This window comes from Dermochelys coriacea, chromosome 8 (genome assembly GCF_009764565.3).
Source record: "Dermochelys coriacea isolate rDerCor1 chromosome 8, rDerCor1.pri.v4, whole genome shotgun sequence".
Taxonomy (NCBI): Eukaryota; Metazoa; Chordata; order Testudines; family Dermochelyidae; genus Dermochelys; species Dermochelys coriacea.
The window spans coordinates 107,073,232-107,100,843 of record NC_050075.1 but is presented as its reverse complement, the minus strand read 5'-3'; the positions used below and the strand labels follow the sequence as shown (position 1 = coordinate 107,100,843).

Sequence of the window (27,612 nt, the reverse complement as noted above, 5' to 3'; positions counted from 1 at the left end):
CATTTCTATTTAAAATAGCCATGAAGGAATCTGTGGCAATGGCCTTTGCCTTGTCTCAGCATCTTCCAAGAGTGCCAGCACTTGGAACAAGCATTAAGGAGTCATTTATTTCCCCACCCTGTGCCACGGTTTCCCCATTCTACAAATGTGGAAATGAAGGCACAGAGGTGAAGTGACCTGTTCATGGCAAGTCAGTGCCAAAGAGGAACTGAACCAAGGAGATTTGACTGCTTGTCCTTTTCTCTACCCACTTCCCCCTGCCAGAGCTCCTGTGTCCATGCCAGGTGTGTGGCTCAATGGAACACCCCAGCCAAGCTACCAGGCAACTTCACTCCACTCAGGTGTTGAGGTTTCCTTAAGAATTAATAGGTGGTGACTAAGCACTGGCTTGTTGGCAGGTCCCAGGCCCAGTTAGCAGGTCTGTCTCCATCCCTCCTGTGATACATGCACTGCTCCGAAGACTGGGGCTTGCACAGACCTGACAGGTAAAATCCAGCTCCTTGCAGAGGTAAGTCCTGCAAGGTTGGCTGCTTTGTGAGTTCCGGCCCCTGGAAACTCGACTGGGCTGAGCTCTGTAGCACAGGGGATGAGCTGGTCACAGCCTGTAGGGCTGGCCCAGCTGTGCCCTAAAGAGCTGCCCATCTCCCACTGTCAGCCTAGTGGCTGGGAGCATTGGGTCCTTCCTAGCCCACCAAGGATCTGCCCCTGTGCTGCCCAGTGTGGGGGGGGGGAGGGGAGTGTCTCAGGCTTCTGAGTGACTGTTCCAGGGTGTCAGCTAGAAATGGCAGTGCCAGGATAGCTGGATGGGGGGGGGAAGCAGGGGCAGGTACAGGGGACTCCAGGACATTCATTTAGCTTTGGGGGGCTGGGGATTTGTCCTGCCTGCGAATCCTCCCACACCCTGGGGTTCCATTCTGCCTCACTGCTTACAGCCCTGAGGGGGCACCTAAAATGGGGGGGCATTTCTGTGCTAAGGGACAGCCAGGGCATATGCTTCCTGAGGCTCCCAGCTTCCCCTCTCTTAGTGGATGCAGGTTCCCTGCTGCAGAGACCCCAAATGTGGGCCAGGGTGATCTAGTGGGCCTGGCTCTGGTGGGGGGGGGGCACCTGCCCCGCCTCTGCTGGCCACTCTGGCAAGGAGCCGGGCTCCAGGGGAAACCTCCAGAACTGGTGAAATTCTCCAGTGACTTGTTCAGAAATGTCAAGCTGCTGACTTACAGGGAAGGTGTGGGCTGTTTGACTAAGTGGTGAGTCAGGCTGGCGAAGCCAGGTGTGTGTGTGTGTGTGTAATCCCTGGCTCTGGGGTTTATTTCCAGAGGAAAAGGTATGGGTGCGTGCTTGTGGGTGGCTGTGTAAACTGGGTTTCTACAGCCTTCCTGTAACATTGGAGTGGCTGGGTCTGGTGCTTGCTGTCCCAGCCTTCCTAGTCACCTGCCAAGCCAAAGTGACAGCTCACCTTCCCTGGTGAGCTCAGAGCTGAACCCTGCAGGGAGGGAAAAACCAGTTCCAGGCCCCCTTTCATCATCCCATGGCCCTGCCAGGCAGTGCGGGGGAGGGAAGCGCAGTGCAAGGCTCAGACTTTTTCCTGCCTGCCACTTAGCCCTTCGTTTGCAGGGTGAGCTGCCCACAGACACTGGCAGGTTTGTTCCCGTGGCATTCATGACACCAAAACAGCTGGGAGAGGAGCCTTCCAAGGGGGGCAGCCAGTGGGAGATGTGGAGGTCGGAGCCAGCCCCACCACCCTGGAGCCTGCCAGCCTGTCTCTAGCCACAGAGCAAGGCCCCCCCAGTAGCTACGTGCAGCTGCTGGGCTTGAGCCCAGAATGGGCTGCAGGTGAGGGGGCAAGCTCATGCCACACATGCTGAGGCTGCTGAAGCTTCCTTCTGGAGCTTGGGGTCTTTCTCGGGGATATTTGACTTTGCAGTTTCGGGTCAAAATCTTTATGAGGTGAAACTGTCTGTGGCTGAGGCTCAGGAGGTCCTGGGGCGAGACACTGGATAACCCTGCTCTGGCTAGTCAGATGGTCAGCTCTTCCTTGGTGCGTGTACAGTGCCTGCTCAGGTGGGGCACTCCTGAGACTGTAACACTAGGGTTAAGGTGTAATTCACTAATAAAACCCACTGCTTAGGAGCCAGTCCCAGAAAGCAGCAAAGCTGCAGTTTCACTGAGCTGCTTCGGTAACATTTGTAAGCTCTTCCCCCACCCCCCAGATCTGCAGGGGGACTCAGGTCTCAGGGAGACGGGGAAGGATCCCATATGTTCCTGTGGCACGTCCCCTTTGGCTGAGTCAGCACCAGGCTAGATACAGCGTTTGTTGCCCTAAAGCCAGCAGCTGGAGCAGAGGAGATGGGAAGCCCATGGTGGAATCTTGGGGGTGACACAGTGAGAGAGGAGATGGGTGAATGGGGGGGGGTGCAGGGGGCTGAGGGTCTGTGATAGGGTAGGCAGACAGTGCAATCCCCAAACCATGTCCCAGTCTGGCTGGGCCGGCCCAGCTCCTGCCCAGAAATCGCATGTCCCTGGTCTGTCTTTCCACCGCCGGGCTCCCATTTTGCAGCAGGTCTCTCAGCCCAGAGGGGCTGTGAAGGAATCAGACCTGGCCTGTTACCTCCCAGAAGGAAACAGAATAAGGAGCTTGGTGGAAAACGCGGCCCACGGGCTGCCCCCTTTGCCAATGAGCACCAGCAGGGACTGAACAGGCTGCTGTCCCCGTGAGAACTCCCCCAGCTCTGCCATTCGTGCCAACGGCTCAGCTGACAACCTACTACAACACCCAGAGCCAATTTGAGTCTTACCTGGTGCTGAGGGGACGGGCTGAGGGATGCCTGCAGCAGTCCAGCAGAGTGAGGAGGGCTGTGCGCACCTTGCTTCCCCCCAGAGCCCCTGCCTCTTTCGACCAAGGGTCTCAGCTGGGGCGGGGGGAATCCAGGCGTCAGCCCCACCAGCCCTGGACTCCTCAGTCTGTTAATGAACTGCCCAGCAAAGTCTGGTTTAGGGGGCTGGCCGGAGAGAAACAACCCACTAAGACTAACAAATTTATTTGAGCATAAGCTTTCATGAGCTACAGCTCACTTCATCAGATGCGTTCACTGAATACACTGTAGCTCACGAAAGCTTATGCTCAAATAAATTTGTTAGTCTCTAAGGTGCCACAAGTCCTCCTTTTCTTTTAACCCAATAAGAGTCACTATTAACAGGATGATGTCGTATTGGAGGGAAGTCTGCAGCGGGGTTTCCCAGGAATCTGTTCTGGATCGGTGTCTAACAGTGTTAACAAGTTTTTTCCACCAAATGCATCCGATGAAGTGAGCTGTAGCTCACGAAAGCTTATGCTCTAATAAATTTGTTAGTCTCTAAGGTGCCACAAGTCCTCCTTTTCTTTTTGCAAATACAGACTAACACGGCTGCTACTCTGAAAATTGTTAACAAGCTGGATGTAGGAATAGAGAGAACTGATTAAGTTTGCAGAGAACACGAAGCTTCGGGGGGGTTGCTAACACTTTGGAGGAGCTAAAGTTCAGAGGGATTTTGAACCGGGCTGTAGACAACACAATGAAATTCCACAAAGACAAAAGGAAGGTGCTACACTCTCCACCCAGGCCTGTGTGCAGCCCCTCCAGACTGCCAGGACAATGAAACCTTTTTACTCAGCAACTTTGGGCGTCTCAGGGGCGGTTCTGCTTGATGGAGGGCATCGGGTAGGCCCCCCAGAGCCTGCCCAGGCACCGGGGGGCAGCTGGGATTTCATCCGTCCTGTGCATCATTAGCAGAACCGCTCCAGCCCGAGCAGACATAGCTGGGTGAAGGGGAGCCCTGCTGCTGTTTCTCCCTTCACGCTCTGGAGTGCAAGGCCACCGGGCAGGTACTTCAGAGCTTCTCAGGCCAGAAGGGACACTGAATATGGAGCTTGATCTGCATAATCCAGCCCAGCAAGTCCCCCATCCCAACTGGCTGAGCTGCGCGGGTCTGGCTGTGGGGTGGTGAATCTGCCATATCCCCTGGCTAGTTGTCCGGGGAGCTGTAACCATCTTTGGCAATTCTCTCACCCCTTACACCTCAGTCTCAGAACTCCTCCCTGTGCGGGGCAAATGTCGTAATCCTCATTTTACAGCCAGAGAAACTGAGGCATGGGGGATAGTGACTTGCCCAGAGTCACATAGTTTCTTCTAGGGCTAGAAGCCAGGAGCCCTGAGTCCCAGGCCCTTGTTCAAGTCATTCGATGGCCCATCATTTGGGCCCATGGGCAACAAGAGCAAACTGCACCCCCCCACACCGAGGAACTTGATGTGAAGCTGGGGCTGATCAAAGGAAAACAAGCCTGCTGCAGAGAGTGGCCTAGAGGCGGTGAGAGGGGAGCAGCAGCCGTGTCAGCTGGGCTAGGAGCCCTTCTGCGGTGCTGGAGCTCTGGGTGTGTGAGCAGGCGTGCAGGAAGCAGGGTGTGGGGGGGGGCAGGCGTGCAGGAAGCAGGGTGTGTGTATGTTTGTGTTGGCAGCTGTCCATAGGGGCCAGCCACACGTGGCTGCTGAGCTCTCAGCAGGGAAATCAGGCCCCTTTGTGGCTGGTCTCCTCCACGCGCCCGCGAGCCTCAGGGCCGTCACCTGGAAGCACTGCTCCTGCTGAGTCTGGGCCTGTCTGCGGCCCAGCGACTCCTCCTCCCCGACTGATGCCCCCACCTCTCGGCAGTGCCAGAGACTGCCCCAAGGGCAGTGACGCACTAGCCGCAGCCCGCAGAGGAGGCTTGGCTAGAAACCCCTCCCATAGCTCTCGCTTTGCTCCAGGGGGCCATAGGCCTGTGAAAAGGCTCCAGATGCACAGCCCTAGAGACCGTGGAGCTGGGGTCACCTCCCACAGGCTCTGGGCCCTGCACCCCATGTGGCTCTGGAGGTACCAGGGTGGGGAGATCCAGCGCCAGGGCCCACAAAAGGTTTGGCCTCTCTGCTGACATGGGGCTGGCTTGCACCAATGGGGCTGGTTTGATGTGGGCATCTGCAGTGAGAACCACCACCCATCCCCCGGCCGGGCTGGGCATCAGGAGCAGCAAGTCTGGAGTGGATCCCAAGCAACGCCCAAAAGGGACAGCCCCACAACCCAGCCCCAGTGCCCTGGGCCCCTCGCGGCAGCTCTGTCAATGGCCGGATCGCTCCCGACAAAGCATGTGCCCCTTTGCCTCTCTGCACTGCACCTGCCATGCGCTAAGGGCAGCGCCAGCCCTGACGCTGGCTGAAGGGCAGAGCTGCCCAGGTCGCCTGTCAGGGATTCTTGTCTGGCGTGTCCCCCTGGCATGGGAGCTCCCCTGCAGCTGATTCCAACAGCCGCCAGGACGCTCCACTGCCCAGGCTGCTCTCATCTAGGCCCAGACCTGGGTGCTTTGGGGTATAGCTGGAAAGCGAGATCCCCAGCCAAAGGGCTGAGGGAAGAATCTGAGAGCTGAGGCCCAAATGGATCCTGGCTCCCCAACTTGTTATAGGGTCTCCACGCAGGCTGTGAAGTGCCTTCCATTGTTCCCTGGAGCAATGTGCTTCCCGTGCCCCACTGGACCGATGGCAAGCGCCTCCTCTCTAAGACAGGGCTTGAGAGCCCCGGCAGTGGGAGAGCTCCTGGCTGCCCCAGTCCCAGCCTCTCCCAGCAGGGGGCAGTGCTGTGGGGAGCGGGGCAGGAGCACTGGCTGGTGGCACAGATCCCAGCTACTCCAGCCCTGGCCTCTCCCAGCAGGGGGTGCTGTAGAGACCGGGGCAGGGGTGCTGGCTGGCGTTGGGGGCAGATCCCAGCTGCCCCAGTGCCAGCCTCGCCCAGCAGGGGGTGCTGTGGGGAACGAGGCAGGAGCGCAGGCTCGGGGGGTCCGGCTCCTGGTAGGGATCCTGTGGAGGAATGCCCCATGGGAGTTGTCTTCCGCAGCGCTGCAGAGAGCGGGGCTGTTCCTGGCAATCATTTTGCCATCCATTTCCCGGTGTCCCTGATACGGCGGTGAATGGGACATCGTGATAACGCACACAGGAGCTGCCTCACCCTTAGGAAACATTTGGCTTTGGGCACCTGAGTCCACCAGGGGAGCGATAACTCTCAGCCTCACACTCCCTGATCGGAGTTTGCACCTGGCCCTATCGCATCTTAGTCACACACTGAGGGTTTGTCCGTCGCTGGGCCCCAGATAACCTCCTCCTGCCTCCGCTAGGAAGGCAGAGGTCCACAGGTGCGCGCTCACACCAGGGCCTGGGGGAGAGACTTGTCTCTCCCAGGGCCCGGTGAATAGAGTGTGTGTGTGTGGAGGTGAAAGAAGTGACACCTCCTTGGCCTAATAACTGTTGGATCTCACAGCACAGGAGGCCTGGCCTGGTTTGTACAGGGATAGGGAGATGCCCTGGGGGAAGCCAAGGGCTGCCGGGTGGGCACGGTGCTGTCCCCACTGAGTCAATGCTGGATCCAATGTCCCAGCAGGGTGCTAGGGGGTGTGGGGGTGAGGGAGCTGTGTAGGGGCTCTGTAAGGGATGCTCTCCCTGCAGAGTCAGTACTGACCTCAGTGCAGCATGGGGTGCAAAGGGGGCACTACGAAAGAGATGCTTCTTTGCAGGAGCTCTAAAACCAATTCCCTGGTCATTCGATTCTGTGCCGGGGGGGAGGTAGGGTGTGTGGGGGGAGAGCAGGCTATGCAGGGACCTGGCCAGGTTGTAATATGGATAATCCCTTTTCCCCCTGCACTTCCTGTTGGCAGTCAGGGAGTGAGTCTTCACTGCCAGGCAGTTTAGCAGCTGCTGAGCTCCACTCCAGAAGTGGCTGCATTTCAGCAGCGAGCAAAGTCTGTGCAAATCTGGGAGCTTGGCAACAAAGAACTACAGAAATGTTCTGTTCTTCTGAGCTCTTAGGGCCTGGGTATTGGCATATCAGGCAGAGCTAACCCACAGGAGGCGCTGCCCCTCCTGGGGTATTTCCAGCCCCCTACGTGGCTGTGGGACTAACCCAGGAAGAGATATATGCATGCACGCTCATATACCCGGCCAGCCACCTGTTAGCCACGCACAGTGGTGCCAGCCCTCTGGAAGCACCTTCTCTCTCGGCGCCACGTGAGTGTCTCTCAAAGGCAGGAAGTGTCCTGGCCAGACATACCAATCGTTTCACAGTAGTCTGTGTGGCTGCAGGGTTGCCTGTGCCAGATGCCAGCGCAGGGCACCAGGCAGGCCCGAGGAGGTAACCCCGTGACAGGCTGGAGGGAAGGCCGTGGTTTCAGGCTTAGCTGGTTGCTGTAGGATCATCACGCAGTCGAGAGGGCTGGAGATTAGGACAGAGACGCAATTCCCTTTCAGTCCGGACTGCAGTTGACTCCAGAAACAGTCCCCCAGGGTGGGGGGATGTGGATCTCAGCACCTTCCTGCTTAGGGGGCGTTGGAAATGGTGCACAGTCCCCCCCACATCTATCTTCCCAGGGGGTGAGCATGGTTAGGTTTGTCAGCAGCACCAACCCCTGGAGGTAACCAGGACGGACAAGTCGATCTTGTGAGTGGGCTGGGAAACGTGCCGGGTGATTTTGCAGAACTGAGCCAGCTTCCCAGCCAAGGGCCGAGCTCCTTCTACAGCCCCACCCACTCCAAGTGTTAATTACAGGCCATCTCACAACCATGCCCAGGAACCCAGCAGTGCCTAAGCAGTCAGAGACCACGAGACAGGCCCAATTTGCACTGGGGTCACATCTTACAGCTTTTCTCAGCAGAGACAAGGGCTAGAAACTTACCCCTCCCCTTTTGGGTTTTTTTTGAGATTCTCACAAAATCCCAGGACTCCAGGAGCTGGGCCTTGCAGAAAAACACCAACTATTTCCAGACTTGTGATAAAATTGGGGGAATTGACAACACCGGGAGTCCTAGTCAAAGCTCAGGCCCCCTTGTGCTGGGCGTTGCATGTGCAATTTAGCAGAACCGGTCCCTGTCCCAGAGAGGTGTCAGACAGGACGGGAGAGGCAGGCAACGTACACAGGCAGGGTGCAGCTGCAGAAGGAACAGAGCTTAGCAGGAAAACAGAAGCCCGAGCTGATGGGAACCCCCTTCCTCTCCCCAGTCCTCTGCTGATCTAACTGTCACGGGGTGAAAACGCCAGAAGCTGCCAGGGCCCAGTCCATCCTGGGCTCCCCCTGGGGCAGCAGAACCAGCAGCAGCACCAGTGGGGAGGCCTTGCTGAAAATCCCTAGGGAGGCTGCACCACCCTTGCAGAGGGCTGTACCCCTCTGTAGTGGCTGGTACCCAGAGGGTAACTGCCTAGTACTGCTGCCAGCCAAGGGAATTGCCTATGTGCGGAAGGTTGGGGAGTCCAGTCCTGTGGCTGGCCCCTGTGAAGGGGAAGGGGGCTTACGCAGATATGGCCCAAAGACCCTACAGATCCCTCCAGCGTTCACCTTCCCTTCAAGTTCTTCCCCTCACCCCCGTCAGTCGGCAGGGACGATGCCCCCTTTCAGTGGGGCAGTGAAATGGAGGTTGCCACCACAGGGACACTGGGTGCCTGTTTGTCCAACACACCCGGGGAGCAGTGTCTTAATGGGTGCCCAGGTAGGCAGGCTCTTGCCATGCCTTTTGCTGCCTTGCAGCAGAGTCGAGTGCTGGCATGGGGAGGGGGCAGCGGTGATGGGGGAAGGGTGCCCAGGGAGGGTGGCTCAGGCTGGTTGGCTTGCTCGCCCCGGGAGCCCTTCAGCAGAGCGTCTGACCTGATGTGTCGAGCACATCCTCAGAGGGGAGGGTCTCACCCACTTGGGGAGGGGCCGGAGCCAGACTGGCAAGGGCTGGGAGCCCTCAGCTCCCAGTGGGGAACTGGCAGTGATGGGGCAGGGCCAGGATGGAAGAAGGTGGCTGCAGAGACCATGCATAGCAGGTCTGTCCTGGGCTGAGCCGTGGACTGCTCCAGATCAGACACACATGCCCTACTCCGGAGTCACCCCAGCCCCACAGAGCGAGGGAGGGGGAATCTCTGCCCATCACAGCTTCCTCCTGGTGGGGACGGCTCCAGTTGCAGACCCAGCCTGCAACATACATGGCCAGGCACCCAGGGGGTGAGGTGCTGGCTCTCAGGGGTGCAGCCCAGGGCTGGGCGTTCAGGGTCAGAACACAGGGAACGACCCAGAGCTGGGGCCTGCGCAGTCCAGGGATTGTCACCCTGGGGCTCTGCCCCCATCTCCATTCCCCCTGCGACTCACCCTTCAGGTCCGGCACAGCCAGGGCAGACCTGTGGTGGCAATGGCAAGGGGGAGCCCCAGCTGAGGACTCAGCCCCGGATTCTGGGGGAGGGGGGAATGCCCAGGTGGGTTCTGGACAGTGCCATCTGGGCTGGAGAGATGGCGCACAGCCTGGCCCAGCAATGGGAGCGGGGGAGCAGGGCTGGACACCTGGGGGCCAGGCGTCCCGTGGGGAATGCCGTGGGGCGGATGGGAGATGGGCTTAGCTGACTGCAATGGCAGAGAACAAGGGCTGCAGTGGGGCAGGATAGGCGGCTGGAAAACACGTGGCAAGGACCTTCGCCTTGCAGGGGGCTGGGCAGCGGTGGGACCCCCTGGGCATCATCATCATGAGGACAGCTGGGATGGGTGAGCAGAGGGGCTGCTTGGGAGATGATTGTGCCATGGGTGAGGCTGGGAATGGCCTAGGGTATGGGTGCACTGGACAGGCAGCACCAAAGCCACTTCCTGCAGTGGACCCACAACCATCAGGGCAGGTGAACGATACCTGAAGTGTGTGTGTGTGTGTGTGTGTACGTGTACCTGGGTGTATGCACATACGTGTGTGCATGCATGCATATGTGGGTGTTTTCCAACATGGGTAACCATGCCAGGACCCCCACCTCCACCCCAAAATGCACTTGGCCTCCCAAGAGACCCTGCAAGCCCCTTGAAAGAGAGGGGGGAGGTAATGGGGTTAATGGGATTAGGTCAAGTTCACTTGGGGGGGTAGCATTTACAAGGACCCTTCATTGTCCCCCAGATCCTTTTACCCGCCCCTTTTGCTAGGCAACCAAAAAATGTAACAGCCTGGTGACTCAGAGCAAAAGTGCTGTAAGGACCCCAAATTCAAGAGCAGAGGTGGGCCTGAGTCTCCTGGCTGCTATGCTCCCGGGCCACCCAGATCAGATAGCCCCCCCCCACACAGTGAGGAGTGTCACATCAGTGTCAACAATTCAGATAAGGGCTCCTCCAGTGGGGTTCGAACTGGGGACCTGAGGCTGGACAATGACCCAGCTTGCCTGAGTATTTGGAAAAAGAAAAGGAGGACTTGTGGCACCTTAGAGACTAACAAATTTATTTGAGCATAAGCTTTCATGAGCTACAGCTCACTTCATCGGATGCATATTCAGTATTTTCCATCGAACGCATCCTATGAAGTGAGCTGTAGCTCACGAAAGCTTATGCTCAAATAAATTTGTTAGTCTCTAAGGTGCCCCAAGTCCTCCTTTTCTTTTTTGCGAATACAGACTAACATGGCTGCTACTCTGAGACCTGAGTATTTGGAGACATGGTCTGTATCAGGGTGCCCTGAAGCCCACAATTCCAGGCCTGGGGAAACTGCAGGGAAACCTTGGCTTTTGTTTTAAAAACCTGCCTTCTAAGATGACCCAAGCACAAAGCAGTGCTGTGGTGTCCACAGAGCCAGAACTAACACCTGGGGTGCTAATTGCCCCCTTTATCTCAACAGGCTGTGAAGTGTTTCACTGCTGCTATTTTAGCAGAAACCTCCAGCTAATGTGTTTATCCCACAAGTCCACAATGCCTCTCCACCTTCTGTGATACACATTTGTGGGGCCACCACAAAACCTGGCAGCTAGGGGCAGTGTAAGGGACCTGGAATGTAATAGCTACGCACGGCTCATGTGGTGCCTCATGGTCTCGGACACCATCCCATGGTCCAGGGACATCTACATTGAACACATCACCGGCCACCGACAGTACCAGGAGGTTTCAGAGTAGCAGCCGTGTCAGTCTGTATTCGCAAAAAGAAAAGGAGTACTTGTGGCACCTTAGAGACTAACAGATTCATTAGAGCAGGAGGTGTGAGCCGGTACGACATTGTGCATCAACTATGGGAAAGGGACTGAGAGACTTTTTCCACTGGACCATATGAACTGGAACCATAAACTCACTGAACATTAAATCCCACCAAATGAGGGTAAATCCATCCTCATCATCGTATCCACTCATTAGACTCCACACCTGAACATAGCCATTATATGAACAACATACCCCCATATCTCAATGTCTGTACATTGACCCGTTAACCTTTTACCCCCAATCGGGGAGATTGCAGATTATGTATTCCTAATGCCACTCGTTCCTAAACCGAATTTCGCATCCCTTGATAATCTGTACAGTATTCCCTGATAACCAGAAACTTCTATGCTTAAACTCTGTACCGTTTTCTTTTTACTTCATCATCTTAATAAAATTATTAAATCTGTTCAAAGGGCTGGTGTGCTGACTGAGGTTTGCACTTTGATATTCAGTTCAGTAAGGCCCAGATCCCCACAGGGGTTTAGCTGACTACCACTCTGAAACCTAACTCCAGTTGATTTCCCTTTGAGGAGCTGCACCTAAACCCCTTCATCTGGTAGCATGTCTCCCTCTGTCTTCTCTTCTCCAGACTACACAAGCTCACTTGTTTCAATCTTCCCTCATAGCTCATGTTTTCTAGACCTTTAATCATTTTTAAAAAGAAAAGGAGTACTTGTGGCACCTTAGAGACTAACAAATTTATTTGAGCATAAGCTTTTGTGAGCTACAGCTCACTTCATCAGAGATCTGATGAAGTGAGCTGTAGCTTACGAAAGCTTATGCTCAAATAAATTTTTTAGTCGCTAAGGTGCCACAAGTACTCCTTTTCTTTTTGCGAATACAAACTAATAAGGCTGCTACTCTGAAATTAATCATTTTTGTTGCTTTTCTCTGGACTTTCTCCAATTTGTCCCCATCCTTCCTGAAATGTGGCGCTCAGAACTGGACACAATATTCCAGCTGAGGCCTAAACAGTGCGGAGTAGTGCGGAAGAGTTACTTCCCGTGTCTTGCTTACATACTCCTGCTAACACATCCCAGAATGATGTTTGCTTTTTTTGCAACAGTGTTACACTGTTGACTCATATTTAGCTTGTGATCCACTATGACCCCTAGATCCCTTTCCACAGTACTCCTTCCTAGGCAGTCAGTTTCCATTTTGTATTTGTGAAACTAACTGTTCCTTCCTAAGTGGAGGACTTTGCATTTGTCCATATTGAATTTCATCCTCTTTACTTTAGACCATTTCTCCAGTTTGTCCAGATCATTTTGAATTATAATCCTATCCACCAAAGCACTTACAACTGCTCCCAGCTTGGTATCAAACTTTATGGGCACACTCCATGCCATTATCTAAACCATTGATGATTTACGTGGAGGATAGCATTCAAGCCACCAACCCAGGGCAAGATACAAGACGCAATTCTTCCGCTCCACTCCGCACCGATTTGGCCTCAACTGGAGTATTGTGTCCAGTTCTGGGCGCCACATTTCAGGAAGGATGTGGACAAATTGGAGAGAGTCCAGAGCAACAAAAATGATTAAAAGTCTAGAAAACATGAGCTATGAGGGAAGATTGAAAAATTGGTTTGTTTAGTCTGGAGAAGAGAAGACTTAGAGGGGACATGATATCAGTTTTCAAGTACATAAAAGGTTATAAGGAGGAGGGCAGTAAATTGTTCTCCTTAACCCCTGAGGATAGGACAAGAAGCAATGGGCTTAAATTGCAGCAAGGGAGGTTTAGGTTGGACATTAGGAAAAACTTCCTCTCATGAAAGCTTATGCTCAAATAAATTTGTTAGTCTCTAAGGTGCCACAAGTCCTCCTTTTCACTCAGGGTGGTGAAGCACTGGAACAAATTACTGAGGGAGGTGGTGGAATCTCCATCACTGAAGGTTTTGAAGACCAGGTTAGACAAACACCTGAGTCTGAGTCCTGCCGTGAGTGCAGGGGACTGGACCAGATGACCTCTCGAGGTCCCTGCCAGGCCTACGATTCTACGATCTTCTCATTTAAACAAAGCTGCTCCAGAACCTGCCGCCTCGGCTGAGAGTTGCAGGGGCCTTTTGTGCAGAGTAGGGCCAGGCCAGGCCCTGCCAGGCCCAGGAAGCAGTGGCAGCTGCATGGCTTGAGTCAGTTGGGTGCCCTGTGGAACAGAGGGCAGGCAAGGACCCCGCACAGGCCTGGTTGTCCCCCAAACAGGCCCTAGCTGTGAAGCAATCAGCCAGCCCCTGCTGGCACTGAGTCAATCAGTGGGACAGAAACTGGTTAATTCCACAGGGGTGTCATACAATGGCAGCCCAGCAGCCATGGGGATTTCAAAGCACCTGCCCGGTTTAGCTTGAAGTGATTCAATCAAGCCATGAATGAAAAGCAGCTTGAACTAAGTAGCAGTGTGAACCACAGCACTGCAGGCCTGAGGGGCGGGGCCAGCTCACCTGAATGCAGGTTTAAATACAGTGTGGGGTGCACACCTGGGGCCCCCGTCTGCTTCCAGGGCAGAGCAGCTCCCTTATTGATGCACGAAGTACCAGGGCCTTGACAGTGCAACTCTGCTCAACTTCAGGGGCATCCTCTGCCTGGCCCTTTGTTTCTCGTCTTTCCCCATCCTCTCTCCCTGTTTCTTCTCCTGTGCCTTCCTGCAGTAACGAACTCCTAAATTCCACCCTCACTTCCACTGGGGGCTTAACCCCCACCTTTTCCATCTGCTGAAGGCTCAGCAATGAAGCAGTTAATGCTGAAATGTCACCATTGGGCACCCCAGGAAAACCACTCACGAGCAGGGCAGTTCAGCCTGTAGAATCTTTTCCCAGGCTGGCTGCAGACTCAGGCAAACACCACTGGGCTAGTTACATTCATTTCACATTTTGAAAGTCTCCCCTCCCCCACCTTGAAACGGCAAAGGCTGGATGGAAACATCCATTTTCAAAGCAAGAGCTGGGAATCTGCAGCCTGAAATGCCACAGGGGTCAGGAGCAGCCCGGGGTCCAGGCAACTGACACCATTGGCCTATCTGGATTTATCATTGTTGTTATCTGTATTGCCCCAGTGCTTAGGAGCCCGATGGTTGGACCAGGACCCCATTATGCCAGGGGCTGTACAAACACAGAACACAAAGACCAGCCTTGCCCCAAGCAGCTTACAACTGAAGGTCGGGTCTATGCTGCAAAGTTTCCCCCGCACATATATATTGGTCAGGAGTATGGAAAAATCCACCCCACAACTGTACTATGTGCTAAAAGGAGGAAATTAAACTAGGGTCAAAGGGGACAGATGACAAAAACCCACATGTAGGTCTATTTAAAAAAAAAAAAAGGTGACCTTAACAGAGGGCTGAATGTTGGGGGAGGGGGAAATGGAAAATTACAACAGAGTCGTAGAAGCAAAAAGCGGGAAACTTGTTAGAATCTGCTTAACATCTTAGATGTCTACAGACAAACACAAGCAGTATGGCGAATACTCAGGAAGAACTGGATGAATTAGTCCATAATATAAATTATGACCTAACTGGCATCACAGAGATTTCATGGGATCAGCTTCATGACTGGAATGTTGGTATGGAGGGGTACAGCTTGTTAAGGAATGCCAGGGAGAGGTGTTGAATTATGCATTGAGACTGTATGCACTTGTTCTGAGATCCAGCAGGATGGGAGAGGCAGACCAGTTGAAAGTCTCTGGTAGGAACGGGAGGACTTTACCCAGACATCTGCTGGTGAAGCAAAATGGCAAAACGTGGAATGTCAGTATGTTTTTGGAATGTGTTGGAATGGTTGGGTTCCGGCGGTGAAGAAGTAACCAGGGAGCAGCCAATTTAGACTTGTTTCTGACCAACAAGGAGGGATTAGTGGTGAATCTGAAGTTTGAAGGAAATTTGGGTGACAGTGACCATGACATGAGACATTTCATGATCCTAAGGAAAGAAAGGAGAGAGAGCTGCAGAGTAGGGCAGCTGATGTCTAATAAGCAGCTTTTAACCAACTCCACGAATTGGTAGCTCAGGTCCCATGGGAAGAAATTCTTAGGGATAAAGGAGATCTGGCAGTTTCTCAGGGAGACAATATTAAAGATGTAACAGTAAACTATCCCATGCAAAGGAAAGATAGGAAGAATAGTAAAAGGCCCCATTAGGAGCTCTTTAATGACCTGAAAAAAAATCAAAAGGAACCCTACTGAAAGTATAAACATAGACTAATTGCTAGAGAATAGTACAAAAGAACAGCACAAGCATGTAGGGACAAAATCAGCCAGACTAAGGCCGAAAATGAGTTACCCCTGGCAAGGGTCATAAAAAAGCCATAAGAAAAGGCTTATTTATAAATACATTAGAAGCCAGACCAAGACAAAGGAAGGTGTAGGTCTTCTACTTAGGAGAGAAGGAGAGCTAACAATGGATGATATCAAGAAGGCTGGGGTGTTTAACGCCCATTTTGCTTCAATCTTCACTAAAAAGGTAAATTGTGACCAGGTACTTTAACACAATTAATATTAACATCAAGGGGGAAGGAATGCAAGCCACAATAGGGAAAGAACATGTTAATGAATAGTTAGATAACAGCTGTATTCAAGTTGGAAGGGCCTGATGAAATTCATTCCAGGGTATGCAAGGAAATAGCTGAAACAATTTCAGAACATTAGCAACTATCTTTGAAAGAACTCATAGCAGACAGGTGAGATCCCAGAGGACTGGAGAAGGGCAAACATTGTGCCTATCTTTAAAAAGGACTTGGGGAATTATAGACCGGTCAGGCAAACTTCAATACCTGGAAAGAAATTATGAAACAATTTGCAAGTGCCTAGGGATACTAGATGTATAAGGAATAGCCAGCATGACTATTATGAGTCAAGAACAAATCCTGCCAAACCAACCTAATATCCTTGTTTGACAGTGTTACTGACCTAGTGGATACGGGGGAAGCTGTAGTTGTGAGCTATCTTGATTTCAGCAATGCTTTTAACACAGTCCCACATGACATTCTCATAAGCAAACTAGAAAAATGTGGTCTAGATGAAATTACTATAAAGTTGGGTGCAAAATTGGTTGAAAGACCATACTCAGAGTAAAAAGAAAAGGAATACTTGTGGCACCTTAGAGACTAACAAATTTATTAGAGCATAAGCTTTTGTGAGCTACAGCTCACTTCATCGGATGCATTTGGTGGAAAAAACAGAGGAGAGATTTATATACACACACACACAGAGAACATACTCAGAGTAGTTATCAATGGTTCACTGTCTAATTGGGGGGGTATGTTTTTTAGGAAGCTCCTGCAGGGGTTAGTCTGGGTCTGGTACACCTCCACATTTTCATTAATTATTTAGATAATGGTGTGGCACGTATGCGTACAACATTTGCAGATGACACCAAACTGGGATGGCCTGAAAGCACTTTCGAGGCCAGGATAAAAATTCAAAACAACCTTGATAAACTGGAGAACTGGAAATCAACAAGATGAAATTAAATAAAGACAAGTGCAAAGTACAACACATGGGAAGAAAAAATAAAATGCACAACTACAAAATGGGGAATCACTGGGTAGGTGGTAGTGCTTTTCAGCTTGGAAAAGAGATGACTAAGGGGGGATATGATAGTGGTCTCTTAAATGGGGTGGAGAAAGGAAATAAGGAAGTGTTATTTACTCCTTCTCATAACACAAGATCGAGGGGTCACCAAATTAATGGGCAGCAGGTTTAAAACATACAAAAGGAAGTATTTCTTCACACAACGCACAGTCAACCCATGGAACTCTTTACCAGAGGATGTTGTGAAGGCCAAGACTATATAACAGGATTCAAAAAAGAATTAGATAAATTCACGTAGGGTAGATCCACCAATGGCTATTAGCCAGGCTGGGCAGGGATGGTGTCCGTAAGCCTCTGTTTGCCAGAATCTAGAAATGGGCAACAGGATATGGGTCACTTGATGATTCCCTGTTCTGTTCATTACCAGCATTGGCCACTGTCAGAAGACAGGATACTGGGCTAGATGGACCATTGATCTGACCCAGTGTGACCGTTCTTACATATTGCTGAAAAGGATCTGAGGTGATAGTGGATCACAAATTGAATATGAGTCAACAATGAGATGCAGTTGCGAAAAAGGCTAATCTCATCTTGGGGTGTGTTAAAAGGAGTGTTGTATGTAAGACACGGGATGTAATTGTCCCATTCTACATGACACGGTGAAGACTCGGCTGGAGCACTGTGTTCAGTTCTGGGCTCTGCACTTCATGAAAGATGTGGATAAATTGGAGAGCCCAGATCAGAGCAACAAAAATGATCAAAGGTTTGGAAAACTTGATCTACAAGGAAAGGTTAAAAACATGGGGCCTGGTTAGTCTTGAGAATAGAAAACTGAGGGGGTGGGAGGGACCTGACAGTCTTCTGATACGTTAAGGGCTGCCAGAAAGAGCACAGTGACAGATTGTTCTCCATGTCTACTGGAGGTAGGACAAAAAGTGATGGCTTCACCTGCAGCATGGGAGATTTAGGTCAGATATTAGGATTCAGAAACTCTTTCTAGTTCTCAGGGGAGTTACGCTCTGGGACAGGCTTCCAAGGGAGGTCGTGAAATCGTCATCGCTGGAGGTTTTTAAGAACAGGTTGGACAAACCCCTGTCAAGGTGGGTCTAGGTTTGTTTGGTCCTGCCTCAGCACAGTGGGCTGTGCTATATAACCTGTTGAGGTTCCTTCCAGCCCTACATCTCCATGATTCTATGCTGGCATCCCCCTCTCCAATTTATCAACATGCTTCTTGAAATGTGGGCACCAGAACTGGACAAACTATTCCAGCAGCAGTTGCACCAGTGCCAAATACAGAGGTAAAATAACTCTCTGCACCTACTTGAGATTCCTTTTTATGCATCGCAGGATTGCATTAGTTTTTTTGGCCATGGCATCACACTGGTTTCTCATGTTCAGTGGATTATCCACCACAACCCACAAATCTTTTTCAGAGTCACTGCTTCCCAGGAGGGAGTCCCCCATCCTGTAAGCATGGCCTATAATTACCTGGCTCATCCTTTTTCCCCTTTGTTCCTAGTTGTATACATTCACATTTAGCCATATTAAAGGCATATTGTTTACTTGTTCCCAATTTATCTGTGAATCAGTGACCTGTCCTCTTCATTGTTTAATGCTCCCCCAATTGTTGTGTCATTTGTAAACTTTTTGAGTGACGATTTTATGTTTTCTTCAAGGTCATCGATAAAAATGTTAAATAGCATAATGCCAAGAACAGATCCCTGCAGACTCCAAAGGAAAGAGACCTGCTCACTCACAATTCTCCTTTAGTTACATATTGAGACCTATCAGTTAGCCAGTTTTAATCCACTTAATGTGTGCAATGTTCATTTTATATCCTTCTAGATTTTTAATTAAAATATGGCACAGTATGAAGTCAAATGCCTTACAGCAGTCAAATTATATTACATTAAGACTATTATCTTTTTCAAACAAACTTGCAATCTCATAAAAATATTTGACAGGATCTGTTTTCCATAAACCCATGTTGACTGGCATTAATAGCATTACTCTCCTTTAATTATTTATTAATCAAGTCCTGTATTTGCTGCTCCATTGTCTTGCCAGGAATTTATGTCAGGCTGGTAGGCCTATAATTAGCTGGCTCATCCTGTTTACCCTTTTTTAAAAAATGGCACAACATCAACTGTCTTCCAGTCTTCTGGAACTTCCCCAGGGCTCCAAGGCTTGTTGAAAATCAACATTAGTAGTCCAGGGAATATCTCAGCCAACTCTTTAAAAACTCTTGGATGCAAGTTAGCTGGACCTGCTGATTTAAAAATGTCTAACTTTAGTAGCGGCGGTTTAACACCCTCCAGAGATACTAGTGGAAGGGAAAGAGTATTGTCATCACCACATGGTGAAACAATATCATCTGTTTTCTCCCTGAATACAGAATAGAACACTTCTGCTTTTTCTACATTATTATCAATAATTCTACAATTTCCATCTACTAATGGACCAATACCATTGTCAGGATTCTTTTTGTTCCTAATATGTTTTAAAAACTCTTTCTGACTGTCCTTAACTCTGCTGGCCATAGATTTCTCCTTGGGTCCTGTGGCTTCCCTTATCAATTTTCTGAAATTCTTAGCTTCTGGTTTAATATTAATTATTATCAACTTCCCCTTTTCTCCAATTGTTTATATATATATATATATATATATATATACACACACACACACACAGCTGCCTTCATTCCCCCTCTAATTCCTCCTAGCTGTATCGGTGTCTTCCTGCATCAGAATTAAGAGAGTTTGGCCCTTCACTACAAGCTTTTGCCTTCATAGCTATGTAGGTCAGGGATATGATGAGGTGTAATTTGTGACTGACAGAACTAAGCTGGCAATAGCCCCTAGTGTGGACAAAGCTTACACTGGCCCCAAACTGTGCTTTTACCAGTTCCTCAAATGAAACAACCCATACCTACAAAAGGATTCCCCCACCCAATATAACTGCACCTACACTGGGGCTTTTGCAAGCATAGCCTAAGTCAGGTAGGGGTTTGATTCCCCCCAACAGTTATGTTGGCAAAACTTCTAAGTGTGGACCACGCTGCAGGTGGGTCCAGAATAACCTATCCCACCCAATGCACACTTTTGTTGGTAACAGCTGTGTCCACACTAGGAGCGCTTTGCTGGTATAATCTACTGGTCTAACTACACAAAGACCCGACCAAAGAGAGGGCCTCTCTCACACATGGCGCTGGCTGTGCCATGGTTAGCGATGAGAAGACCAGGCAGACAGCAGCAATAAGTGAAGTAACACCCAAGGGTCACATTTCCCAGGGACCCCTGCAGACCGGAGCCTCTGATGGCGCTGCCACTATTCCTAAAACATGGAATCAGCGAATGGTGCTAACGAAACCTCATGTGGCTTCCTACAGGGCGAGTTCCAGGGCCTAAATTCGGCCAGAGCTGTCTGGAATGGAGCCCCGGGAAATATTCTCAGCCCAACCGGAGCTTTTATAGCACGGGGGAGGAGAGAGCCATGGGGGCTCCAGGAAAGACTCTATGAAAATTTAAGCCCAGGCTAGTTCCCTTAACTCCTTCTGCTGCGCTTGGCCACCGGGGAGCGGAGACTGGGGGGCTCAGGGCGTGGAGGGGGTGACGGAAAGCAGGGAGGCGTGTGCAGGGGCAGGGGGGCAGCAGAGGCGGGCCGGGGCAGCAGTGGGTGCGAGGGGCTCCTCCTCAGAAGCTGCGCCCACGGGCCCGAGGGGGGAAGGGCAAGGGCGCCCCGGCGGTCAGGAGAGGCCGCGGGCGCTGAGCCGCTCATTCCCTGGGCCGGCAGACGGGGCAGGAGGCTTCGTCCCGGTGCCAGGAGGGCGGGGGCCCGGCCCCGTCCCAGGCTCCCCCCCAGGGCTGCGGCTGCTCCCCTCGGGGCGGCGCTTCCAGCGGCCCGGACCCCGCTACGACCCGGTCGCTGCTGGCCAGGCCTCCGGAGAAGGGGGGGGTTTTACCCACGGCAGCTTCTGCCCGAATAAACCCGGGAGTCTCTGGGGTGCCCCGGACTCCCTCCACCGGGCCCCGGCCACCGCGGGCAGCCCTGACGGGGGCCGGGCGGCTCGTGACCCCAACGCCCCCCGCTTCCTGCAGAGGCCGGAGTGAGCCCGGGGCTGGGGCTGGGGCTGGGGCTGGGGGGACCCGGCTGCTCGGGGGGCTCCTGTGACCCCAACAGCCGCCGCGGGAGCCCCCGGGATCGGGATCGGGATCGGGATCGGGACAGCCCCGCCCCCCCGTACCCCGGCCCCGGGACTCAGGGGCCCGGCCCAGGCTCCGAAGAGGCCGGACGCCGCGTTACGTGCCGCTCACGGTCCGGGCACTTCCGGTCTGTGGCGGCGGAGACCGGAAGTGCCTCTGGTCGGACCCGATTCGCTGTGACACCAGCCCCGGCTCCGCTGCTTCGGGTGGCACCGGCCCAGGTGGGAGAGTGGGGCTGGGGGGGGTCTGAGGATGGGGTCGGGGTCCTGGGGGGTGGGGCTGGGGGGGTCTGAGGATGGGGTCGGGGTCCTGGGGGATGGGCTGGGGGGGGTCTGAGGATGGGGTCGGGGTCCTGGGGGGATGGGCTGGGGGGGTCTGAGGATGGGGTCGGGGTCCTGGGGGATGGGCTGGGGGGGTCTGAGGATGGGGTCGGGGTCCTGGGGGCTGGGGGGGTCTGAGGATGGGGTCGGGGTCCTGGGGGATGGGCTGGGGGGTCTCAGGATGGGGTCGGGGTCCTGGGGGATGGGCTGGGGGGGTCTGAGGATGGGGTCGGGGTCCTGGGGGCTGGGGGGGTCTGAGGATGGGGTCGGGGTCCTCGGGGGTGGGGCTGGGGGGGTCTGAGGATGGGGTCGGGGTCCTGGATGGAAGGGCTGGGGGGGTCTGAGGATGGGGTTGGGGTTCTGGATGGTGGGGCTGGACATAGGGTCTCTGGGCAGGGATTGAGAGGGTTTGCTCTAGGTGGCTCCTGAGGTGGGGCAGGGATTAGAGGGCCCTGGGGAATCTGTATCCAGGTGGGTGGCCTGAGAGGTCACAGATGCAAGGTCAGAAAGGACCATTCTGATCCTCACGTCTGACCCCTGTATAGCACAGGCCAGAGAGCTGCCCCCAAGAATTCCCGGAGCAGATCTGTTAGAAAAACATCCCATTGTGATTTGCAAATGGATCCACCAGGACCCAACGGGCCTTCATCACCATCTCAGCACCCTAGGAAATCCCGGCCAGTTTTACCCCTGGCTCTGACTGAGGTGTCATTTTGCGTTTTCTCCTGTCGGTAAATCCCAAGGAGAAGCCAGCACTAGTAGCCTTTGCAGTGGGAGGGGGTCTGTACAGAGTGGAAGTCTGGGATCCAGGCAGGTAACAGGACTGATTTTCACACCCCATCCCATTTGGGCAAGTGGCAGCTTCTCACTTATCAGGATTTTCCTTCTTTTAAAAGTTTCTTTTACTGAGCCCATGGGAAAGCAGCGCAGCCGTACTGGTGCCTGTGAGGAATGTGCTCTTATAAAAGTCGTCCTCTCTCAGCTGGCTGGGTGAACGGATGAACAGTCATCTGTGGGAATCTTTTATACTCTTAGGAGATGAAGATCTAGGCGGGGATGTTTTAGCAGTTTAACCATCATGTTTAAGGTGGCTAGTCTCTCTGGAACCACTGGTTCAAATCTCAACAGCCCTGGATCCACAATAAATAAGTAGAATTCCAGGCACTTTATTGTGTGTGGAGATTTGGATAAGATCTTACAAATGCTGGTCTTCTCTGCTCTGTGTGGATGCTAAAGGTCCAGTGGGGTCACTGTCATGATAGTGAGAGAGCATTTGGCTAGAAATGTCCCCTTCTTCATTGTGTGACGGTGGGTGCCACCCCAGAGGTGGCTGCATCTCTGTTGGTGCAGTACATATAAAGTTGAAAATATTTGGTAAATTTTGCATTATTTTGTGTTGGAAAAGTCATTTTTTCCCTCATCTTGTCAGTAGTTTTAGACTTGACCTCTGTCCTCCGTGTCAAAATAATTTGGCCATTTTAAAGATATCTGAAGCATCTAGTGCTGGGCCATTTTCAGAGATGGGTTAATGGGCTAGAAATATCTTGGTGTGAGCCAGTATGGTGATGTCTATGTTCTCTTCCAGGAACAGCTACCCCTCATTGGTACCCATCATTTTCTATTGCTAAGCATTTGAAGAACAAAGTCCATTTTAGAATCAAATAAAATGTCTGCTGAACGAGGATGAATGACTTGGTCTGTTTGCCCTGTGGGGAGGACGGGCAAGGGCTGCTGGACATTGGAGAGGGATGAGCAAAGTGGTTCATTTTACAGAGGACAATCTGCATATATGCCCTGTGGATGCCTGTTCATAGGGCTCTTGTTTTGACCACTGTGTTTCTGCCTCCAGAGAGCAAGATGGCGACAGGCGCAGATGTGCGGGATATTCTGGAGCTGGGGGGTGTGGAGTCAGAGAACACGGGAACCATCAATAAGAAGGACATCATCAATTCTGATAAGGTACTGGGTTATGGGCCTGAACTCTTTACCCTAGGCACCGACTTGAAAATCACACTTGTGTCTGAAAACTTTTTACCTACTGTTCTCACAAGTGTCATCTCAAATGACTATAACTGAATGAGACTGGAGAAAAACAAATATTTCTTACTATTATAGTTGTTGACTTTGGGCATTTCCATGGAGTATATGGCATCTTACATGTACGTCCATTTCCTGGCTTCCCTGTATCTTCATTTACCCATCTCCTTGTGTTCTGGAGGGTTGTGTTCACAGAATCCAAACATTTTGTCAGAAATCTAAACAGTCAAATGCCAGATGTCTGGCAAACTCAAGAAGGGATGGCTTTGGGGTTAAGGAGTTGAAAATGGGACTTGGGAGACCCAGAGCTATGTCTCTGGCTTGACCACAGGATTTGTCTGTGACCTCAGGCAAGTCATTTAGACCTTATCTATATTTGCGCTGTACCCCAGTTTCCCACCTGTTAAATGGGTATAATATTTCTTCCATACTTCACAGGGGCATTGTTGTGCTTAGATGCTATGGGGATGGGACAATATAAACAGAGAGATGGACAGGAACTCCAGATCCAAGAGAATCAAGACTATAGCATAGGTCCCAGACTGTCCAATTTGAGATGAAACTATATAATAATAAAATGCCATCACACTCAAAGCACTCCCCAGCCACTGTTTCCTCTCCATTGAAATGTCTATCTCCACACAGAAGTGCAGCTCCCTGGGGCTGCCTTCTCATCAGTGCAAAGACTAATATAACTGGCATTACTGAAAACTGGTGAGAGAATGTGCATGATTGGAGTGTTAAAATTACTAGCTATGACCTGTGCATGAAGGACAGAGTGGATAAAAGAGTTGTGGGGTGGTGCTCTGCCTTAAAGACCCTATTACTTGTTTGAAAGTTATGGATAACTCAGACCCACAGGATCTTGAATGCATAAGGATCAATGTGCTAACTAACAAAGCCAGGGACAGGGTATTGATGTGGATCTGTTATATGCCACCAGTGGAAACCAGAGACCAGAATGAGTTACTCTTTAAACACCTGTCTGTAATGTGTGGAAAGATAAATAGTGTTATGGGGGACTTCAGTTTGAGAGACACACTTTAGAGGTCTTATGCAGCCAGTAGTAAAACACCACTAGTGTTTCCAAAAATTATAGATGATAATTTTCTAATTCAAAAGTAACTTGAGGTAACTCTATGTTAGACATCATTATGACAGATAAAGATGAATTTATCAATGGGCTGGAAGTTGGTGTTTGCCTAGGGACCAGTGACCACGACATGATTACATTCAATATGAGCAAATAGAGGACAGCACCAACCAGTAATGTGCGTGCTTGGTGCTTCCAAAGGGTTAATTTCCCAAAGCTGAGGAAAAATATGAGAAAAATTGATTCAGAGGAAATATGTAGACAGAAAAATTTAAATTAAAATTGGGAGTTTTAAAAGCAGTGTATTAGATGGCCAAAAAGCCACAATCAAGAAAGAGGACAACTGATTAAAATCCCATCCTAGCTCCATGAAAGAGTGAAGGCAGCAGTCGGGGGGAAGCAACATATGACAAATGGAGTAAAAGGGAAATAGATAATCAATATAAGTTAGGAAGCTATCAAAAGTAGAAAATTGATAAGGGAAGCTAAAGTCATAAGGGAAAACTCCACAGCTGGCAGGGCTAAGGAAAATAAAGAGTTTTTAAAGTATATTAGTAACAAAAGAAATTCCAAGAATGGTATAGGCCCATTACTAGGTGGAGATGTAAAACTGTTAATGATGCAGAAAAGGTAGAAGTGTCCAATAAATATTTCTATTCTGGGTTTGAAAAGATGCATGACAATGAAGTAGTTTCCAATACCTTAGTAACTAAGGAGGGTGTTAAACAATATCTCCTAGAAATAAATACTTAAAAAATCAAGAGGCCTAGATGCTTTGCAACCAAGAGTCCTAAAAGAGTTGTCTTGAGGAGATCTCTGGCTCACTGATGTTCATTTTTATAATTCTTGGAATACTGGGATAACTCCAGAAGAGTAGAAGAGCTCTAATGTCCCAATATTCAAAAAGTGCTAGCTGGAGGAGTAGGGAGGTGACTTTATGTCTGTAGATGGCACTGGTGAGATCGATACAGGAATACTGGGTCCAGTTCTAGTGTCCACATTTTAAAAAAGATATTGAAAAACTGGAGAGGGTGCAGAAAAGAGCAACAAAAATTATTTGAGGGCAGGAGAAAATGCCTTTCTGTGAGAGACTTTAAGAGCTCAGTCTGTTTAGTTTATGAAGAAGAAGATGAGAGGTGACATGATTACAGTATATAAGCACCTTCCTGGCGAGAAAATTCCAGGTAGTAAAAGGCTCTTTAATCTAGCAGAGAAAGGCCGAACAAGGACCAACGGCTGGAAGTGGAAGCCAGACAAATTCAGTGAGAAATAAGGCACACATTTTTAACAGTGAGGGTGATTAAACCACTGGAACAGACTACCAAGGGAAGTGGTGGATTTCCCATCTCCTGATGCTTTCAAATCAAGACGGGATACCTTTCTGGAAGCCAAACACAAGTTATTGGGTTCCATACAGGGATAACTGGGTGAAATATAATAGCTGGTGATATATAGAAGAAGTCAGTCTGTGTGATCTAATGGTCTCTTCTGCCTTAATCTCTCAATCTATAACCAAAATCTTATGTTTCAGAAAAAATCCAAGAAATCATCTGAGACGCTGACATTTAAGAGGCCGGAGGGGATGCACCGAGAGGTTTATGCACTTCTCTACTCCGATAAAAAGTAAGCGTCTCTGGTTAGTGTTCTGCACAGTTTCATGGGAGAACTGGCACCCACCAATGGCTCCAGTCTGTCATTGCCTGACCTAGTCATACTTGGAATCTTTGACAATCCAGCCCCTAAAATTTAGCACCTTCAATCTCATCTACTCTAGGCTTTTTATCATTTTTGTTTCTCTTGTTTATATTTTCTTTCTCATTCCAGAATGGGGAGGCTCTGCTCTGTGCATGTGATGAGAAAAGTGCAGTCACTCCAGAGCTACATCACCTGGGGCAGCATATATGCCCTTTTGTATCTAATTCCCCTGTATGTGCCACCGGGAGCAACAACTGCTTTTGTTTCCGCAAGTGTTACGCTGCAAACTCATAGACTTTAAGATCAGAAGGGACCATCATGATCTAGCCTGACCTTCCGCACATTGCTCATTGCACAGAACCTCATTCCTGTAACAGACCCTTAACTTTTGGCTAAGTTACTGACATCCTCAATTCATGATTTAAAGACTTCAAGTTATGGAGAATCCCCCATTTACTCTAGTTTAAACCTGTAAGTGACCCATGCCCCATGCTGCAGAGGAAGGCGAAACCCACTCAGGGTTTCTTCCAATGTGACCAAGGGGAAAATTCCTTCCTAATCCCAAATATGGCATTTGCTATGGACTGTGCTATCGGCCCAGAGGTCTCTAGCACTGTCTGCTTTCCAGACAGCTCTTCCTTTCAAACGCCTCCATGCTGTTTGTTCCATCTCCAAGTCCAGGCATGTGATTTTCCATTGACACACATGAATCTCACCTTGCTAGCAGGCTCTGCACCTTCATCACTCTTTATACCGTGGTGGCTTTGACTCCCCTTTGGAGCTCTCAGTGGTGAGCTTGAGTTGATTCAGGGCGATTGTGGGGTGGATGCTGTTGTGTGACCCAAAGCCAGAATGTCACCCTGGAGCCGTATGGGATATCTGCATCCTGGGGAGTGCAAAACCAGGAATGGGGCTTGAACCCTGGTCTCCTGCACTACCTACTGCGCTGCCAGGATCCATGGCAAAGACTCTTCACAGGAGTGCAGTGCAGACTGCTGCTTCTCTCAACCTGGCCTTCTCTCCTCTGCAGGGATGCACCTCCGCTGCTGCCCAGTGACACGACGCAGGGCTACCGCACAGTCAAGGCAAAGCTGGGCTCCAAGAAAGTACGGCCCTGGAAGTGGATGCCTTTCACCAACCCCGCGAGGAAAGACGGGGCGATGTTCTACCACTGGAGGAGGGCCGCAGAGGAGGGAAAGGATTACCCCTTCGCCAGGTTCAATAAAGTAAGTGGGAGCATGTGGGGATGGGAGAAGTGGACAGGCTGGCTGTCATTACACAGCAGGAAGCTACCCTCTGCACAGTGTCTCAGATGAGAGGCTGAGAAGCCCCTTCCTTCCACACAGGCACTCGCGCTATATTGGGCAATAGCATTTTCAATTGCAGTCTGGCCTGCGACCTCAGGCTGCAGTCTCACCTGATCCTTCGAGCTAAGTGGGTTTGGAATGGGATCAGAGCTTGGCAGTACAGCCTTGGTGCTACAGGGAGTGCTGTGGGTGATTCAGTAGGGGGCAGTGTTGTTCCCTCTGCGTCAGCACTGACTCAGAGCCCCATCATGGATCTAGGGGCTGCTGTGTAGCAAGAGGGCTCATATCTTGAATGAGACTTAAAGACAAGGTCTTTACCCTTGTCACCCTGGATCACGTGGCAAATTTTGGGTGTTGGCTGCAGTTTCCTTGCCAAATTCCAATACAAATAATTACGTTCCACCTACCTGAAATTTCCACTGGGGTTT

The 27,612-nt window shown here is 51.0% G+C and overlaps 1 protein-coding gene and 1 long non-coding RNA gene across 3 annotated transcripts in view; both read left to right on the top strand.

The window, feature by feature from the left end:
* The first annotated feature begins 153 nt into the window (after nucleotides 1–153).
* On the top strand, nucleotides 154–11,066 carry LOC122455462. Its single transcript, XR_006273678.1, has 3 exons — nucleotides 154–508; nucleotides 10,662–10,921; nucleotides 11,015–11,066. It is a non-coding gene; the product is annotated as an uncharacterized LOC122455462 (long non-coding RNA).
* Nucleotides 11,067–20,754: 9,688 nt separating this feature from the next.
* The window catches only part of DMAP1 (DNA methyltransferase 1 associated protein 1), a 48,452-nt gene continuing 41,594 nt past the window's right edge, over nucleotides 20,755–27,612 (top strand). Inside the window, exons 1-4 of one of the 2 annotated variants that reach the window (XM_038414542.2) lie at nucleotides 20,755–20,953; nucleotides 22,902–23,011; nucleotides 25,714–25,805; nucleotides 26,908–27,103. In XM_038414542.2, coding sequence (XP_038270470.1) covers nucleotides 22,910–23,011; nucleotides 25,714–25,805; nucleotides 26,908–27,103 — 390 coding nt within the window. In that variant the 5' untranslated portion in view covers nucleotides 20,755–20,953; nucleotides 22,902–22,909. Of the gene's footprint in view, nucleotides 20,954–21,734; nucleotides 21,758–22,901; nucleotides 23,012–25,713; nucleotides 25,806–26,907; nucleotides 27,104–27,612 lie in introns of those variants that run through there. The other variant, XM_043490581.1, reaches the window with a different exon arrangement.